Raw genomic sequence first — 17,592 nt, forward strand, 5'->3', positions numbered from 1 at the left:
GTTAGTCCAGATTTCCTTTGTGATAGGGTGGGATGGAAGGGGAACCACCTCTGTTGGGGTAAGAATTTCAGGCTGTAAAGGGGTGGTGAAGCTTGATGGGGGTGGTTGGGTGATTGGGGGGTTTTGCGGTGGGGCAGAAACAACATTTGGGGCTTCCGGTTTTGGAGGGGGTGTGGCCTTCGTTATGGCAGGGGGGCGGGGTGGGGGGACTTTTTTCTGCGGCCTAGTGGGTGGAAGGGGTTCTTTAGTGGGGCTTGATTTTAGTATTGGAGTGGATTGGGGGCGTGTTAAGGGGCGTGTGGGGAGCGTTAAGTTGTCACTTGAGTAGCTTGTAGGGAAAGCATTATGATTGGTTGGGGATATTGCTGTCGATTCCTGATTGGCTGAGATTGTTGATATTTCATTGTCATGTTCGTTAAAATTGATCAGTTCATCTAAATAAAAATATTTTTTTAGTTAAAGATTTTACAAAAGATGAGAAATTTATAAGAAAACCATATTTGACACTGAGTCTTTTTGAACTGTACCGGTAAGCATTTGAAAAAAATGCTTGTTACAGTTATATTTACAGGGAATAACAACTTTGCATTGCTTAGGATTTGATAATAAAAGCTTGACTGAAAGTAATATACAATGGGGTGGGGGAAGATGTGACACCTTTAGCACATAATATCCAAATATCCTGATCGTGTTTTAAACAATTAACAACGGTTCATGGTAGTCATGAGGATACGGTTTTATAATTCTTTAAATGTTCTTTGTTTACTACCAAATGAGATGAGAAAATAGAATGAAATAGTGTCCCATCTTTCCTCACCCTACCATACATTATAAACCGGTAAAAATCTATGCTGACTTATGATAGGTAAATTTTAAACCTGTAACAATAATATGTTCACATTTTTGCACATAATATAAACGTTTCTGGGTCAAATCCTGGTTAACCAAAAACAAAACCTCCAAGCAGGGTAAATATTGTGACTTTGAAACTCAGAGAATAAACAACAACAATAACAAGAATCGTGGATACAAAGGAAGTCACAAACGTGACGGCAATCAACATGGTCTGGTGTTTCGTGTTTATGGCACATTAGTTAAGAAATCCATGAAAAATGACTGCTTGCCTGCCTTGCAGTTGCCATGCAGTGTTAAATGAACTGGCGCTGTGGAAAAGTGGTTAGTGTGCCTGTCTCTAACCCAGAGGTAATGAACTCAAGGCTCATCGCTGCTATTATTGTGAGCATATCTGTCCTTGGGCAATACACTTAACGAAAATTGCTCTAACCCAGTGATTAACATAGAGTTGTCCAAATTATCAGTCACACATAAAAAGCCCCCGCCCCCCCAAAAAAATACCCACAAGGTAACTGGTAAGGTAGCACAAAGTATTTAAAACAGAACACTCATGTTATAACCACTGTCGTTTTCCGGCCACGCAAGGATAAAGCAAGTCACGTTTATTCACATTTGAATAAGCTTGTTTTAAACGTGACACATTAAAAAGTCCCTGATGATAAAAGAGTGGAAATTTCATGCTTACTGTGATTCATTTCCGCCACTCTCATTAAGCTTCCATTGAAAACAGTGCTGTCAAATTCAAGTGATTTAGCAGCCATCCATGCTTCAGGGAATACGACAAGAAAACATGACTGGAAACACCTGGGAATTGAAATATTAGGCGTTTGTTTAAATTTAAATTCGCCAATCACTCATTAATTTTCTCATTTCTTTATTTGTTCATTTATGTTTATCTTTGTATGTAATAGGTAGGCAATTTTAGCTTACAGACCAGATTCTGTGTTTAATTTTGAGTAAGTAGGAGAAATATAAAAATATAAATGTAAACAGAAATAATTAAAATAATGACTTTTCACCTTTGTTTAATTAATATATATATAATGTATTTCTCTTTTTATACATTTTTGCTGGGAATAATTAACGGCGTTTTACTGCGTGCAATGATTTAAAATTAGAAGTTGCATTCCTAAAGTGAGGGACAGCAAAATTTAAGTAGTTAAGTTAAGTAAAGGCAAATATTTTATTTCTGATAAATTTGGCCATTTACACTCCATATGACACGGTTATAATTTTTCTACCTATATTCATTAACCTTAATGTGGGATATAGCATAAAAAATTTAAAAATTAACAGAAATTTTTTGAAAAAAAAATTTACCAATAACATTTGGTCATGAATCAAACATTCAAACAGTCATATAATACAAAATATGTCTGCTACGATATGCTGAACAAGTTTATTACAATCTGTACATTTTTCGACACAAAATCTAGTTATTTTTATTTTTTCCACCACAAAATCACAGTAAAAAAATGACAGGCAAAATTATCAATCTGGATCTACCTGGTTAAAACCGGATTTCCAACTTCAAAAGTTGAGATGAAATCTTGACAGAGTTGTTCGTCTGTTGATTTTCCGTCAACATAAACAACAACAGATTGATTAACGGGTTCAATTTGTTGAAATGCTTCGTTGAAAACGGAAGCTCTTCGATCCTCATCAGCTTGAATTAATTCGATATCAACAGCAGCAACAACAGGTCTAAAAATCAACAAAAAAATTAAAAAATGTAAATAATTGGTTAAGAAACAAAATTGAATTGGGTGACTTTATATCCCAGCTTAGGTAAACAGAACAATTTAGAAAATTTATTATAAAAATATTAGTAGCTGGACCATTGGTATTTAGACTGTGGTATTTTATTGGTATTGGTTTGGGCAAACACTTAACGAACATTGCTCCATGGGTGTTGGGGTAATGGGCCAAATCTGGTCTAAATCCCAGGTCCTTGTCAAAGACCTCACCCACAAAAATGAAAAAAAAAATGGTTTGTTACACAAGCCTTTGAATGTTTTATGTAGCTAGGTAAAAATTTGTTTCATGTTTAAAATAAAACTAAAAATCGAAATTAAGTGGGAGTTAAAAATTAAGCAACTCTATTTTTATTAAGTTATTACTTTAATGTTTCCCGAAGTAAAAAAATTAAACAGTACAACCTAAAATTTAAATTAAATAAAAAAAGTTTATTTTTTTTAACTAAATTTAAATAAAAAAATTTGAACTAAATTTTTAAAAAGTTTGGTGACGCTAACCTGTGATCTGATGTTTTTAATTCCTCTCGTCGATAATAAAGTAGTTTACCACTTGGTGGCATGGGAGAGTTAGTTTCAACGAGTACACTTTCCTGTGAGTTTTATTTATTATTTCAAACATTTTTTTTTCGAAAAAAAATTGGTAACACTGCAAAAACTTGCCTGGTCATCACTGAGCCAATTCTTTCTTTTCCACAATATGCGGTCGGTCCACGCAGGTACTCTGCATTTCTCGCTTGTGTCATAATCATCAGAAAACAAATCATATTTATAAGTGGGCGCAAAATTTGTCTCGCCCTCATTAAAGCCCTGTTAGTAAAAATAGGAATTTAAAATATAATTTCTTTTAAATGGTATTTTGATAAGCATTTTTAATGTACTTTTATTTTGTTTAACTCCATTAGGACTAGATTAGGGCAAAATTCGCTGTGGAGTGCAGTGCTTTTGAATTCATATTATGCAGTATACAAATTCTATGTTTGCACCACCACGTGACTAGATTTTATAAATATATACTGCTTAATACGAATTCAGAAACACTACATTCTACAGTAAATTTAGCCCTGATCTAGTGCTCATGCAATAACCACGCTGTAAGTATTCAAAGTCATTATGGAAGAGAAACAGTGAAACACCAATACAAAAAACAGTGTTTTGTCTGTAGCACTAGACAGCCGAAAGCCGGAAACCATATACAGTATAGAGATCTGCTAAGCCACGCCCGAACTCAAAAGCTCGTGCCCGAGCGTCCCCTTTTTTGAGGCTCGGCACTCGGCTAAAATTGAGCCAAGCGCCAAGCCTTACGCTATTGCTATAATGTTGCACGCGAGAGCAAAAATATTAAAAGTAATGCAACCAAAAGATAACAAGACTAGTCAGCGTAGCCTTCTCTTAATTATTTTTTATTCTTTGTGAATTCGCTCTTATGAAAGTAACGAATCGCAATGCCAGTATAAAACATCTTTAAACCCCTTACTTTAAAGCAGTTTCCCATCTTTTTCTGCACCAATAGTTGGTCAAATTCTTTTAGTTTTTCCCATTTTTCCTCCTTTACTGCTTGTTTTACTTCATCTCTGCCCAAGTCAATCCTGTAGTTAAAATCCCCACACCAGAACACAAAGTCATGACACAGTAAACTACGACCCTGAAATAAAGTTTTGGCTTTATAATTACCTAGTTAAAGTGCTATTGAAAAATTGATAAAATTTTCTAAAGTTTTAGTCCAAAAATTGTTTAAAAAAAATATACAAAAAAAAATCAATTTTGCTGTTGTTTTTTTTATTTAAAGGTTTTAAATAACTAAAAAATCATGTTTTTTGTTGTTTTTTTTATTTATTTTTTTGTAAAATATATATTACCCATTTACCCTCGAAGAATTTCTATTTTATGTGGGTGAGGACCCACAGCGTGGCACGCCATGGGTCCTAGGATTTACACCAGAATTGGCCCATTACCCAAACATAGAATAGAAAAACATTTAAATCATAAATGTTCAATTACCTTTGAAAAAACGAGTCGATTTGAAATCTCTGCAAAATCATTGTTTCGTTCTTGCACCTGTGTTTGACCGGCCGCAAAATGCGAACACACGAAACATAGGGAGCTGTTAAAGAGGGTTAGGGAAATACCCACTGCCCCCTTGTTTCCTGTAGCCCCACCCATTCCTGTCTTGGCAGTACAAATGGAAAGGTCCCTGGAATATTAATAAATTTAGCTTGAGTCAGTGGCAGACAAGTGTAAAATTACTTGAAAGTGAAAGTATTTTTAATCAGTACCACTGCATTTTAAAAACTTGGGACAAATGCACACATATTTACTGAGGTAAAATGCTTTTATTATTAAATTGTGTACAACCTTAAATCTAAAAAAGTAAAACAGCTTTATATAAATGTCACTGGGCTGGATGTGTCACCTGTGCAACATGTGTCAAACTGGCTAAAATTTGCTGGCAGCCTGGCACATTTGAATAAGGGATATTTTCTGTTGTTGAACACCATAAGGTTATAAAATATTTGTACAGTACTCTATGTTATACTAAAGGATTTTTTTTGCTGTTTTGGATTCTAAATATTGACCAAAACAGTCCATTACTATATAAACAATATTATTATAGAACTTTTTTTTAAAAAAAACACAACTTTTGAAAATAACATAAGTGAACCCCTGGTTTGAAAGAGATTAAAAATTTTCAAAAATAATAATGTCAACTGACCTGACATGCAGGGAAAGGGGTTGTCGGACAAAAACAAAAAGACAGACCCCGACAAGCTGTTCTGATCCTAAGAGAACGTATTCTTGCTTCGTTGAGATTGTTTTCTGAAGTTCCTGACCCCAAGCTTGTTGATTTGCTTGACTAAACACAAAAAATAGGGGTAAATCGGAAATTTTCAAAAATAATTACTTAACTGAGACTTTTAAATGAATGAATGAATGAATGAATGTAACTTTCTTCATTTTTGCGTGGCCAAAAAAAAACGGCAGTCGTTATAAAATGGGTGTTCTGTTTCATACAACCCGTGCCAGCTTACGAGTTACCAAGTATGTTACTTTGTGGGTGATTGTTTTATTCTTAAAACCAAAAGTTTGTGCTTCAGCATATACTTTGATACGATTTGAATACAACTAAGTTATGTTAGCCTTTCGTTTCCTACTCCATCGAATATAACTTACCTTGTACTAACAATATTCCCAGCATTAAGTTCAACCATTTCTTCAAATCCGATCGCGAAAATATCAACTGGAATATCAACGTCCATCTGTGAAAATATGACTAGTAAGATTTTATTGTTAACTTATTCTAATGTTGTGTATGAATGCAACATTACAATATGGGTGTCTGGGGTAAAAATACACCTGTGTTATTATAACTTAACTATGCGTATAAATACACCATGTGTCTGGTCTGTAAGACACGCATATGTTACAACTTGACAGTGTGCATGGGATTCATGAATGTTGTATATGTGTCTTGTATATAGAAAGACACCCATGTAACAAGTGAACTTCTGAACAAGCCTATGGGATTTTTAAATACAGCATGTGTGTCTGGTGTATAAAAAAACGCATAAAAACATTTGTTTTAAAATAATATAAAAAATAAAAATTTAAACGTTTTAACTTTATAAAACTAAATTTCAAATTATTCCACCAAATAATATCCCATTTTTATTTCACAAAAGTGAATAAATCCACTACAAAAACCTAACATTTTTTAAGTTGTTCCAAAATGTTTTTTCACCTTTGTGACAAAGTTAGCTGGGAAAGTTCCTTCTTTCTTTTCTCCTTCACGCATCAGTGATCCCGTCATCCAATCTCCGTTAACCTCAGAAACATCCACTACCTGATAGAAAACAAAAAAAAATATTTTTTTTTTCACAAAAATTAGAAAACAATTTACACCAGGTGTTTTAAAGTTAAACAATTAACAACAATCTATGGGAGTCGTGAGGATACAGTTTTATAACTCTTTGATTTTTTGCTTACCAAATGGGGCGAGGAATTAGAATGAACAAGTGTCCTATCTTCCCCCACCCTACTAAATTGAATAAAAAGGTGTCCCATCTTCCCCCACCCTACTAAGTTAAAAAAAAGGTGTCCTATCTCCCCCCACCCTACTAAACTGAATAAAAATGTGTCCCATTTTCCCCACCATACTAAGTAGAATAAAAACGTGTCCTATCTTCTCCCACCCTACTAAATTGAATAAAAAGGTGTCACAGCCTCCCCCACCCTATTAAATTGAATAAAAAGGTGTCCTATCTTTCCCCACCCTACTAAGTTAAACAAAAAGGTGTCCTATCTTCCCCCACCTTACTAAACTGAACAAAAAGGTGTCCCATTTTCTCCAAACTTTTAAATAGAATAAAAAGGTGTCCTAATGAACTACTAAAAAGAATGAAAAGATGTCTCATCTTCCCTCACCCTACTAAAATGAATAAAAAGGTGTCTCATCTTCCCCCACCCTACTACATAATTAATAACAAAAATATATATAACTGTAACCCACTTCATCTGTGTATAACTCCAGATCTCCGTCCTGCTGGGCGGGAAAGTCGTGACTGACCAAGTGGGGGTTAGTTAGTGGGTGAGCGTATGCAGCAGGGAAAATACCCTCCTCGTCACCCTTGACCCCTCGTAACCACTCACCCCCATCAAGTTCTTCCGAAACTGTAAAAAAAAGAAAACTTATCTCAGATTTTTTATAACATTTTTTGTTTTATTTAAATTAGAAATCATGGTAGTTATTCTGCGTCTTTGGGCGTCTTTGGGCAAGACACTTGACAACAATTGCTCCAACCCAGTGGTCACTAATGGGCTGTCCAAATTAACAGCCACACAAAACAAGGGAAAAAATTCCGCCGAAAAATAATTACCCACAAAGTAACATATACTTGGTAACTCCTAAGCTGGCACAAGGTGTATAAAACAGAACACCTGTGTTTAACGACTGATGTTTCCAGCCACGCGAGGACAAAAGAATAAGTTACAAAAAAACTGGAATATAAAATAAGCATAAAAGCACAACATACCCAGCAAAATATCTTTTTCCAGAAACTTAAGATCTCCTTCTTCATCTGTATTATAATCATACAATGCTTGGTAATATTTCTTTTCTTCAGTCGGATTTTCGTCCAATAACCAATCTTTTAAACCCTGTAAAAAAATTGGTTTAAAATTTAGACTAAGATCTTTTTCATAAGCAAATTTTTTTGGTCACACGACATGTCACTTGTCTCTACACTAGTCATTCTCAACCGGTGTCGGCCCATGTCAACATTTTTGCCTGTCCGCCAAATCTATTACAATTTTATATCTCAATTGTAAAAATGCATGATGTTGAAGTCCTGTCCATTGATTAAGAAATAAAACATCAAATTTTAAACGGATTTAGAACTTCGTCAGTTCCATAATTTGTAGCACTGTGACGTAACATAGGGTTCATGGTCTACTTTGGCCTAATTAAAATTTGGGTTGATTTTAAAGGTCCATTACGCGGCAAAATTTATTTTGAAATTTTACCGGTACTCAAGCTAAAAAGGGTGAGACTGCTTTACACCGCAAAATAAATTAGAGGATTGTTGCTAAAGCTGTTGGCATGGGTCTTTAGGAAAAACACTTAACGAAAATTGTTCTAAGCCAGTGGTCCTTAACAGGTTGTTTTTAAGAAAAAAATTAAAAAAAACATTAAAGGCCACATATGTGTTAAAATAAGACATTGTGATATAACGACTTTATGCCATGCAAGGATACCACAATTCCATTTTATAATGAACTACAGTAAACCACCTTGTCCTTGTAAGCAATGCTACGAAATAGTTTTCCTCCGTTTACATTCCATGTTCCGACAGTGACTCTGATCGGAAACTTGGTTGAAAACTCCTCACGTCGCCGGTACATGTCGCGCAGCAAGTTTTGTGAACCTAGTAACAAGACGGGGATTTTGAGAAAAAGTTTGCTGTAAAAACACTTTGATAGTACTGGAACAGACTAACTCTCAGAGATAAAACATAATTTTTATTTAAAAAAAAACATTTTAAAAAATTTTGTTTAAAAATAAAAAAAAAATTGAAAAAACAACAAAATTTTGCAGAAAACGTATTTAACAATTTTCCAAGTTTAAATATGTCTGTTGGGTTGTCCAAATTGTAAGTCATACTGAAAAAAAAATCACCCACAAAGTTGCACAATATGGCAAGACTTAGTCCAGGATGAAGTTCAACTGGTTGTACGAAGTGGTGTAATATTTATTTAAGGATGCTTAGACGAATGAAAACAAACCAGTATAAAAACATAAAACTTGAACCCAGCTGTTTTTCTCAGGACTCAGGGTAATCATAGTCTACCAGATTTTTATATCTCCCCTCTTACTAATTTTCCGAAAAAAAAAAAAATAAAAGAAAAAAAAATTTCAAAAAAGTAGTATCCTTACTGTACATAAACTGATAATGGATGCAGAAGAGTTCTTGAAAGATGAGAAAGATCAGGATCCTGGATGGAGATCTGGAGGAGTCGATCCATAGCATCCTGCTTTCCCTGATCCAGGAAATTGTTCTGGATCGCTCTGGAAACGGACCTCGCCCCGTCTCTTAATTTTCCAACCTAAAAAAAAAATTGAAGTTTAAAACCATTTTTTATATAGTGGGGTGGGGGAAGATGGGACACCTTTAGCAAATAATATCCAAATATCCTGATCGTGTTTTAAACAATTAACAACGGTCTATGGGAGTTTTGGGAATATAGTTTTATAAATATTTGAATGTTCTTTGTTTACTGATAAATGGGACAAAAAAAATACAGTTAGAAGGTGCCCCAACTTTCCCCACCCTACTGTACTTAAAAAAAAAACAGAAAATTCATATTTTTTTTTAAATTTATTTTAAATTTTTTAGGTGTTTTAAATTTTTTAAATAATGTCACTTGTTTTTGAGATAAGGTAAACTAAATAATACTATTCATAACCAATTCAGTTTGCAAATTTACAACTAATTTAATTTAAGCAAAAACAAAGTCATAGTGCATGCAATGGTTTGAGAGAAATAATTTGTGAAAAATTATTTTTAAAACGAAACTTATGCCATATACTAAAAAAATGAATATCTATTCTAACAATTACAGAAAATTTACCCCTTTATATTGAAAGTTACATAAAAAATGGATTTTAAATTCTTACCCTGTCTTTGCCCTCCAGGGCCCCGGTACCCGCATACATGCGACTTATGAGGTCACCAGTCTGTTGCCAGGCAACCTTCAATGCTTCGTTACATTTTGTGGCAATTTGGTTGTTGTCAGTGTAACCTAACACCTCCAACTGTTTCGTTATCATCTAAAAAGAACATTAAAATTTTAATTTATTTTTAAACAGCACACAGTCAAGTTTGCAATGAAACTTTCCTTAATTTACAATAATTAATGTAACTTGTTCTATCCTCGCGTGGCTGGAAAACGACAGTTGTTATAACACGGGTGTTTAATAACACTGTTTATATACCTTGTGTCAGCTTACGAGTTACCATGTATGTTACTTTGTGGGTGATTACTTTTTAGGAGTTGTTATAATTTTTTTGTATGTATGGCTGATAAATTGGACAACCCATTAGTGACCACCAGGTTGGGCTTAAGCGTTTGCCAAAAGACACATACGCCCCCAATGGTAGCTAGGACATGCCTAACTAATAATTAAAAAACTTTCAGCAAACAGTTTTTGTAAAAGTAGCAGCGTGTAAAATTATAAAAAAATGTTTATACATTAAAAAAGATCATTTGGAAAACTTTAAAAACAACCCTGGAATATAAAAATATAAATCAATTTAAATTCAATAACAAAATCAGGTTAGTATTGACTTACATATAACCCAACGTAGGATTGCAAACTGTTTGTTCTATCTAAACAGTCCAGACAGTTGACGCGCAAAACACCTTTCTGTTCCGTTTTACCAGTTTCATTGACATTTAAAACACCATGCTTGTCTAATATAGGGATCAGTTTGTCTGTAAAAATATAATTTATGATGTTTTTATGTATGTATATCAATTAATAAATTTAAGCGGTAGAGAAAACTTAGAAGTTATAACACAGGTGTGTCAGGTGCCATGTGTCCTAAACCCCTGCCTGCTTGTCCAAAAAAAAAGAATATAAATTTTTGAGTGACTTTATGTATAAGCACCACTTTGGACAACCTATTGGTGACCATATTTTTTACACCTTTTGCCGGATTATATTGAACCGATTAGAAGAATTCAAGCAATTAAAAGTTAAAGGCCTTACCCATTTACCCACTGATATAATTAGGCATTACATCAGTGGTTCACAGTCCCAGTTTTGGGATGCCATGCTTATGTCAACTACAATTGATTTGATATTTTCATGTTAAATTGCTTTATATGAAGTATGCTTAACTTTATGCTTACAAAATAATGGATTAAATGTAGTTGTGGAAAGTGGGCCACTGACGCTTTGTAAATAATTTATTGTTGTTTTAGAACATGAATAAAAAAAAGTTGAAAAGCACTACAATAAACAGTAAATGTACAAAACTACATTTTTGCAAAGACCCTTTTTAAAAAAAAGGTTAAAAAAAACAGTACAAACTACATTTTTAAAAGGAGGAAAATAAAATTTCTTCCTCTAATTTAAACAACTTTAGAATTAGAAACAGTGTAACTCACCCATTAGTTTTGAAATATTAGCAAACTTTCCCACTCTGCATTCAACATGGTAATCAAAACTATAAAAATCCCACAGATCTTTGTAGCTGCTTGCATTATGATGGTTCTGTGGGTTTTATTTCAAATTTATGACAAACAAAACCACTTTAAAAAAAAAACTTTTTTTAGGAAAAAGATTTGGAAAATTGGAATAATATGCAGTTCGAATATAAATGTATATCAGAAGTCAGAACAGTTTGAATACTCAACAATGAACTTCGGGTCTATAAATACACCACTGACAGTGTTAATACACCATGTATAACTGGTATATTGGAATGGAATACATCTGTGTTATAAGTTAACTCGAAAAAAGCATGAGGATGCAAAAGATGTCTGTTACATAAAAATACAACTGTATAGCAGTTTTTAACTCGACGGTGAGCATAAGCGTAACAACACAACTGTATAGTTGTTTTTAACTGGACTGTGAACATGAGTGTAACAACTGGAAAACTCGACAGTGAGCATGAGCGTAATAACACAACTGTATAGTTGTTTTTATCTCGACAGTGAGCATGAGTGTAACAACTGGAAAACTCGACAGTGAGCATAAGCGTAACAACACAACTGTATAGTTGTTTTTATCTCGACAGTGAGCATGAGCGTAACAACACAACTGTATAGCTGTTTTTATCTCGACAGTGAGCATGAGGTAATAACACAACTGTATAGTCGTTTTTAACTGGACTGTGAGCATGAGTGTAACAACTGGAAAACTCGACAGTGAGCATGAGGAAATAACACAACAGTTCAGTCGTTTTCAACTCGACAGTGAGCATGAGGTAATAACAACATCACTATCACCTGAAAAGCGCGACTTAAACTTGCTTCTCCTTCTTTCGATCCGAGTAAATTAACAAACGCACAATCGGTGTAAAGTGAATGTAGTATTTGGAGATGGCTGTAACATACAATGTATAGATAATACAAGAAAAAAATAATAGACTTTCTCCAATCTTTCATTTATTTGATGACCTTGAAGGTTTTGTGCTGGCTTAAACTATTGCTGTATACAGTACTGTGAGGTAATATGGGACACCTTCAGCATGTAATATCTAAATATCTCAAATTATAAACAACGGTCTATGGAAGTTGTGAGGATATGGTTTTATAATGCTTTGAATGTTTTTTATTTTCTACCAAATGAAACAAACGAAAACTCCGAAAAGGTGTCCCTTCTTACCCCAACCTACTATATGTTTGCATTTAAACAAAACTACACAGTGTTTATACCTTTCATAGGCTTGCATAGATACTGAAAACTCAGCTGGGATTTTCACTTTATGAGATCCCACATTAAGTCCAGGCTGCTCCCAATAAAGAGGAACGGATCCTCGGATTTGGAGGAAGGAAGAATGATGATCACCGATGGAGATTATCTTTAAAAATGGATGGAAGTAGGGATGCACATTACAGAATAATTAGGTATTCTAGGATATCCTAGAATACTTTATTTCAAATCTAGAATTCAAAATCTAGAATTTTGAATCTTTTTGTGTTTATAAGAAAAAACGTATGAATCTGCCAAGCCGAAACGTATGGTATAGCAACCGTTGAAAAAACGCTGCAAAACGTTTTCTCTCGAAAATCCCACAAACACAAGAATCTAAAATTGTTGGTTTAGTTCAAGAGATGATGTACGATAATGTTATTTACAGAACACCGAATCATGAATTAGCGAATCTTACGGATTTGAAATTCTGTTATGTGCATCCCTAGGTGGAAATCATGACTTTCAATTATGGGGGGCACAGGCAATCTTATATGGTGTTTTAAATGTGGATATTTTAGCTATAATTTATTAGTATATTTTGGCAGTATTTTTAAAGAACATTTTGGCATTTTTGGCAATACTTTTATAGATAATCTTGGCAATATTTTTAAAGATGTTTTTGCAATATTTTAATGAGATACTTTGGCAATATTGTTTAAGAAATATTTTGGCAATGTTTTTAAGGTACATTTTAGCGGTATTTTAATAGGATATTTTGGGAATATTCTGATTTTTAACAATAATTCAATGGGCTACTACAGCAATATAACCCCTTTATATTACAAATTTTATTATTGATTATTTTTAGGAGGTTTCTAAAAAAAGGAAATTGAATATTTCATTGAAATTTGTATATTTAATCTCTCTGGACAGCAGTTATGTATTTATAAAATATATAGTATAGTAGGGTGGGTGGCGGAAGACCGGACACCTTTAGCACACAATATCCAAATATCCTGATTGTGTTTTAAACAATTAACAACGGCATATAATAGTCATGAGGTTACAGTTTTATAATTCTTTAAATGTTTTTTTGTTCACTACTAAATGGGATGAAAAAATAGAATGAAAAGTGTCCCATCTTCCCCCACCCTACTATAATATAGTTTGGTCACATAAAATTTCCTATGCATTGTTGTGAGCCCTGATAACCCCTTGGTTCTGCCACCTAACTACCACATACCTGTTCACTTTCCACAAAGTTGGCAACAGAACCATAATCATCCACCCCACGTACATTATATCTCGTCCCAACTCGATCACAACTCAACCGAGATATAACAGCAGCTCTTCCCTGGGTACATTAGAACATTTTTTTTTTAAATTAAAAAAATATATATATATATTTTTCTTAATTTAAAAAAAATTTTAAGAACTTTTTTTAACCAAAAAGTTTTGACAAAAATATAAATAAAAATCAATATTCTATTTTTTAGGTGGCAAACCAAAATTATTATTTTTTAAAAGATCTTAAAACAAGATTATTTTAAAACATAAATATATATATATAAGATTTTCTCTTTCTAAACAAAAACAATTATATAGTTGAACTAAGTTGAACTATTTTCTTTGGAAAATTTTAATCATTGATTAGAGCATGGGTTGGACTCTATAGGGTCATACAGAAATTGATTTATACAACGGGTGGTTTATTTATTGATTTTATGCAAACCATCGGGGATACTTAAAGGGAAGAACAAGTTAGGTTTAGAACTAAAGTTGTGAATTAATTTAAAAAAAAACTAAATGCATGAAAGTAGAATGGTTTAAACTTTTCTTCTATGTTTAATTTGGACCATATTTCAAAAAATGAAAAAACTTGTTAATTTTTGGGATGAACGTTGGAATAAGTGTAATTATGCAAATTCATAAGGAACATGGACATGTATGAATGTATGTGTTTAACTTCTTACGTTATCCTCGCGTGGCCGGAAACGACAGTAGTTAAATACGGTTGTTTCATACACCTCGTGCCAGCTTACAAGTTACCAAGTATGTTACTTTGTGGTAAGTATTTTATGTGTGGCTGATAATTTGAAGTCTTGGAAAACCCATTAGTGAATAGTAGCAGCGACGAGCCTTGAACCCATACCTCTGGGTTAAAGGCAGACGCGTTAACCAACTGTGCTATGGCACAAATCAAAGACATAACTTCTAAATGGTTTGCCTTTTGACAATGGTCTACAAATCACAAAATCTAGCAAACGACATGTTTACCTAATAAATTTATATATTTATTTCACCTGTTGGGCCCCGACGTATACAGTCCTGATATCAATACCTCCGCATATGATTTCCACACACCAGGATTTTGTATTCACACCTCTGGTTATGAAGTAACTTAGCAGCTGCCGATTCCTTAAAAAAAGAGTTCAAAAATAAGTATTCTTGATAGTCAGAGTATTCCGGGATGGTCAAATTAAATAGGTATTCAGGTATTTAGTTACCGTGTCTTTTTAGTCAGCCAACTAAAATTGAGTCAGTTTTTTCCCGTTCAGTTGAACAATTAAATTTCTTTGCATTACTTATAACAGAATTCAGTCGGTTAAAATCTAACAAATTGAAATGCACTTCTTAACAATATTACCTTAACCTGCACCAAACTTTGTTTGCTAAACCAAAAATCTAACTAAGAGAACTTTACTTAAAAAGAGAGCAAACTAAAACAGATTTCTAATCATTCCACTCTTACTTACAAGACAACAGCTTAAGAACCAATAACATTTATAGATGTGAAAACTAAAAAATAAAATTCAAAACAATGTTTAAATGAAAAGTCAAACTTTGCCATTAACAAATGTATATATATATATATAAATCAACTATTCATAAAGTAAAGATTTACCATAAATAACTTTTATCTTCTGTGTTATCCTGCTTTTGCAGTGTTCGAGTTAAATTAAGATTTTTCTGATCATCGTTGCCACAAGTGGAGAAATAAAAAGAACCAGAACAAAGAAGTCGCTTCAGCTAAAAATAAACAAAAGTTAACCAAATGTAATAGCCTAATAGGTGAAAAATAATCGGGTGTTAAACTTACACGACTATTATTTAAGGGTTTCCAATCTGAGCCAAATGTCCCTTATAGAATTTGTATGCAGGCCTAATTTAGTAATTTTATTGACTAATTGCAATAAAAATAAAAAATAGAAATAAAAACATTAAAAAAAGTACAAATAATAGAGCAGGGGGTCAGTGTCATTGTGTCACTGGTGTTAGTGTAATTGTAAAGTAAGAGGCCATGAAAGAAACAGTTTAGTAGACTAAGATAATTGTATACAACATTTCTTTTAAACATTTTTACTGTTTTGTACAGTAATATATAAGTCATTTTAATGTAAAATTTGAAATGGGTAAATACACACAAATTTGTGTGTGTGTTTTACTGTTTTTACATAAGGCATACCAACAAAGAATGCATGAGGTGCACTTATTAAGTGACTCTTATAAGGAAATGACTCTTAAGAGTGAACCAATATTATTGAGGATGCAAGATGACATCACATCAATAACAATTTATGGTTGACATTACATTTTATAAACAAAATTCAAGTTTACTTTACTATTATAGTTTTATTAGTTTGTGTAATCTGCAATCTGCCGCCCGCATAAAAAAGTTGTTCCAGCCGCATATTCCAGCCGCAATAGAATTTATTTGATGTGACACTAAATTTATATCGCAGTATTATTCAGAAATTTATGCGTCCGAACTTTTCTGCAAGGAGAACTTCCTTTTAGTGTCATAAGATCAAAGACAAAAAGCTATTAAAGGTCCATGCAAGCATGTGATAAATAAACATTAAGGCCTACAGGAGGTTGTATACCTGGCTTTCCTGTAATAAAGGGTGCACACCCTGTGCTACCCAATGAATTACAGCTTCAACTCTATGTTTAAACAATAAAACAAGCACTCACATCGGACAAAGAGCTTGTTACATCCGAAGCATCTTTTAGTGAAATAAATGAAACATCTGATATACGATAAATTTCGCAATCAAGTAATTTTCCAACAACTCGGCAGCCAGTGATAAGAACCAGGGCTTCCGCATCTATAAAAGTGATCAGGATGATATTTAACTTTTACAGGATACTTTAAGAAAAGTAAACTGTTTACCTTTATTTAAGATAATGACTCCTAGGCACCCGTATGTATCAGCAATTTTAGTGCAGGATGATTTCAGTTCATTGCCATCACTTGTTGCTGTAAACATTAAAGTAATTGATTTGTTACGTATAAAAATTATTTGATCTGGGCACTAGTGAAGAATCTTCCGGTACATAGCAGAATAGGCTGGTGAAAAGTGTTAGTGGTTGGTGGTTAGGGGGTTAGTGGTTATAGGGGTTAGTAGCTAGTGGTTATAGGGGTTAGGGGTTAGTGGTTAGCAAATAAGGTGGGGGGGGAGATTCTTCACTAGCACCATGCATTCTGTAACATAGAAATCATTTTCAATTAAAAAACAAGAGATTTTTCAAAAATTATACAACAGGTATCGAAGAGACCTAAAAACAATTTTTGGCCAAAAAATTTATGGTTACCAGCTAAGGGATTACCCCCATGGGCTATAGATTTATAAGTATATGTATTAGATGATTCAGAATTTAAAAATGAACTTACATAATGCACATGCACAGTTGTCTTGCAATAACAACAAATGCTCTTGCGTCCTGTGCTCTAAAAGAAAACTATCTGGTCGCGATTTGTCTTGGTATACTTTTAATTGACGACTTGTAGACATTTTGTTATCAAAAGTTGTATATGAACTTTTAGGTATAGTATAGAAAGTCGTCAGTAACTTTACCACACAGCCTAAAAATTGATTCAATTCGCTGCGAAGGCAATTAGAATCAGAAACGGGGCTAGTTTAGGTAATTGCAATATGCAGGCAAATCCAAAGTAAATGGATATACAACTGATATCTAATCTATGTTTTTTGGGCAAATCCAACTAACATAAGCAAACAACCACACACCGTATAATAATAACGAACTAAGTAAAGTAAA

The 17,592-nt window shown here is 33.4% G+C and overlaps 1 protein-coding gene across 1 annotated transcript in view; it reads right to left on the reverse strand.

The window, feature by feature from the left end:
* The window catches only part of LOC100177642 (synaptojanin-1-like), a 19,731-nt gene extending 2,188 nt beyond the window's left edge, over positions 1 to 17,543 (reverse strand). Inside the window, exons 1-25 of the mRNA XM_026838406.1 lie at positions 17,207 to 17,543; positions 16,706 to 16,792; positions 16,507 to 16,640; positions 15,437 to 15,561; positions 14,835 to 14,949; positions 13,775 to 13,885; positions 12,552 to 12,697; positions 12,123 to 12,219; positions 11,277 to 11,382; positions 10,456 to 10,598; positions 9,781 to 9,933; positions 9,040 to 9,209; positions 8,397 to 8,565; positions 7,640 to 7,763; positions 7,117 to 7,277; positions 6,349 to 6,450; positions 5,781 to 5,866; positions 5,323 to 5,463; positions 4,611 to 4,803; positions 4,087 to 4,254; positions 3,273 to 3,419; positions 3,111 to 3,202; positions 2,362 to 2,559; positions 1,541 to 1,659; positions 1 to 434 (exon numbers count right to left, since the gene is read on the reverse strand). Of these exons, the coding sequence (XP_026694207.1) occupies positions 1 to 434; positions 1,541 to 1,659; positions 2,362 to 2,559; positions 3,111 to 3,202; positions 3,273 to 3,419; positions 4,087 to 4,254; positions 4,611 to 4,803; positions 5,323 to 5,463; positions 5,781 to 5,866; positions 6,349 to 6,450; positions 7,117 to 7,277; positions 7,640 to 7,763; positions 8,397 to 8,565; positions 9,040 to 9,209; positions 9,781 to 9,933; positions 10,456 to 10,598; positions 11,277 to 11,382; positions 12,123 to 12,219; positions 12,552 to 12,697; positions 13,775 to 13,885; positions 14,835 to 14,949; positions 15,437 to 15,561; positions 16,507 to 16,640; positions 16,706 to 16,792; positions 17,207 to 17,327 (3,642 nt within the window). The 5' untranslated portion in view covers positions 17,328 to 17,543. The remainder of the gene's footprint in view (positions 435 to 1,540; positions 1,660 to 2,361; positions 2,560 to 3,110; positions 3,203 to 3,272; positions 3,420 to 4,086; positions 4,255 to 4,610; positions 4,804 to 5,322; positions 5,464 to 5,780; positions 5,867 to 6,348; positions 6,451 to 7,116; positions 7,278 to 7,639; positions 7,764 to 8,396; positions 8,566 to 9,039; positions 9,210 to 9,780; positions 9,934 to 10,455; positions 10,599 to 11,276; positions 11,383 to 12,122; positions 12,220 to 12,551; positions 12,698 to 13,774; positions 13,886 to 14,834; positions 14,950 to 15,436; positions 15,562 to 16,506; positions 16,641 to 16,705; positions 16,793 to 17,206) is intronic.
* Positions 17,544 to 17,592: the final 49 nt, after the last annotated feature.

The sequence above is a fragment of the Ciona intestinalis genome, unplaced genomic scaffold (assembly GCF_000224145.3).
Source record: "Ciona intestinalis unplaced genomic scaffold, KH HT000076.2, whole genome shotgun sequence".
Classification (NCBI taxonomy): domain Eukaryota; kingdom Metazoa; phylum Chordata; class Ascidiacea; order Phlebobranchia; family Cionidae; genus Ciona; species Ciona intestinalis.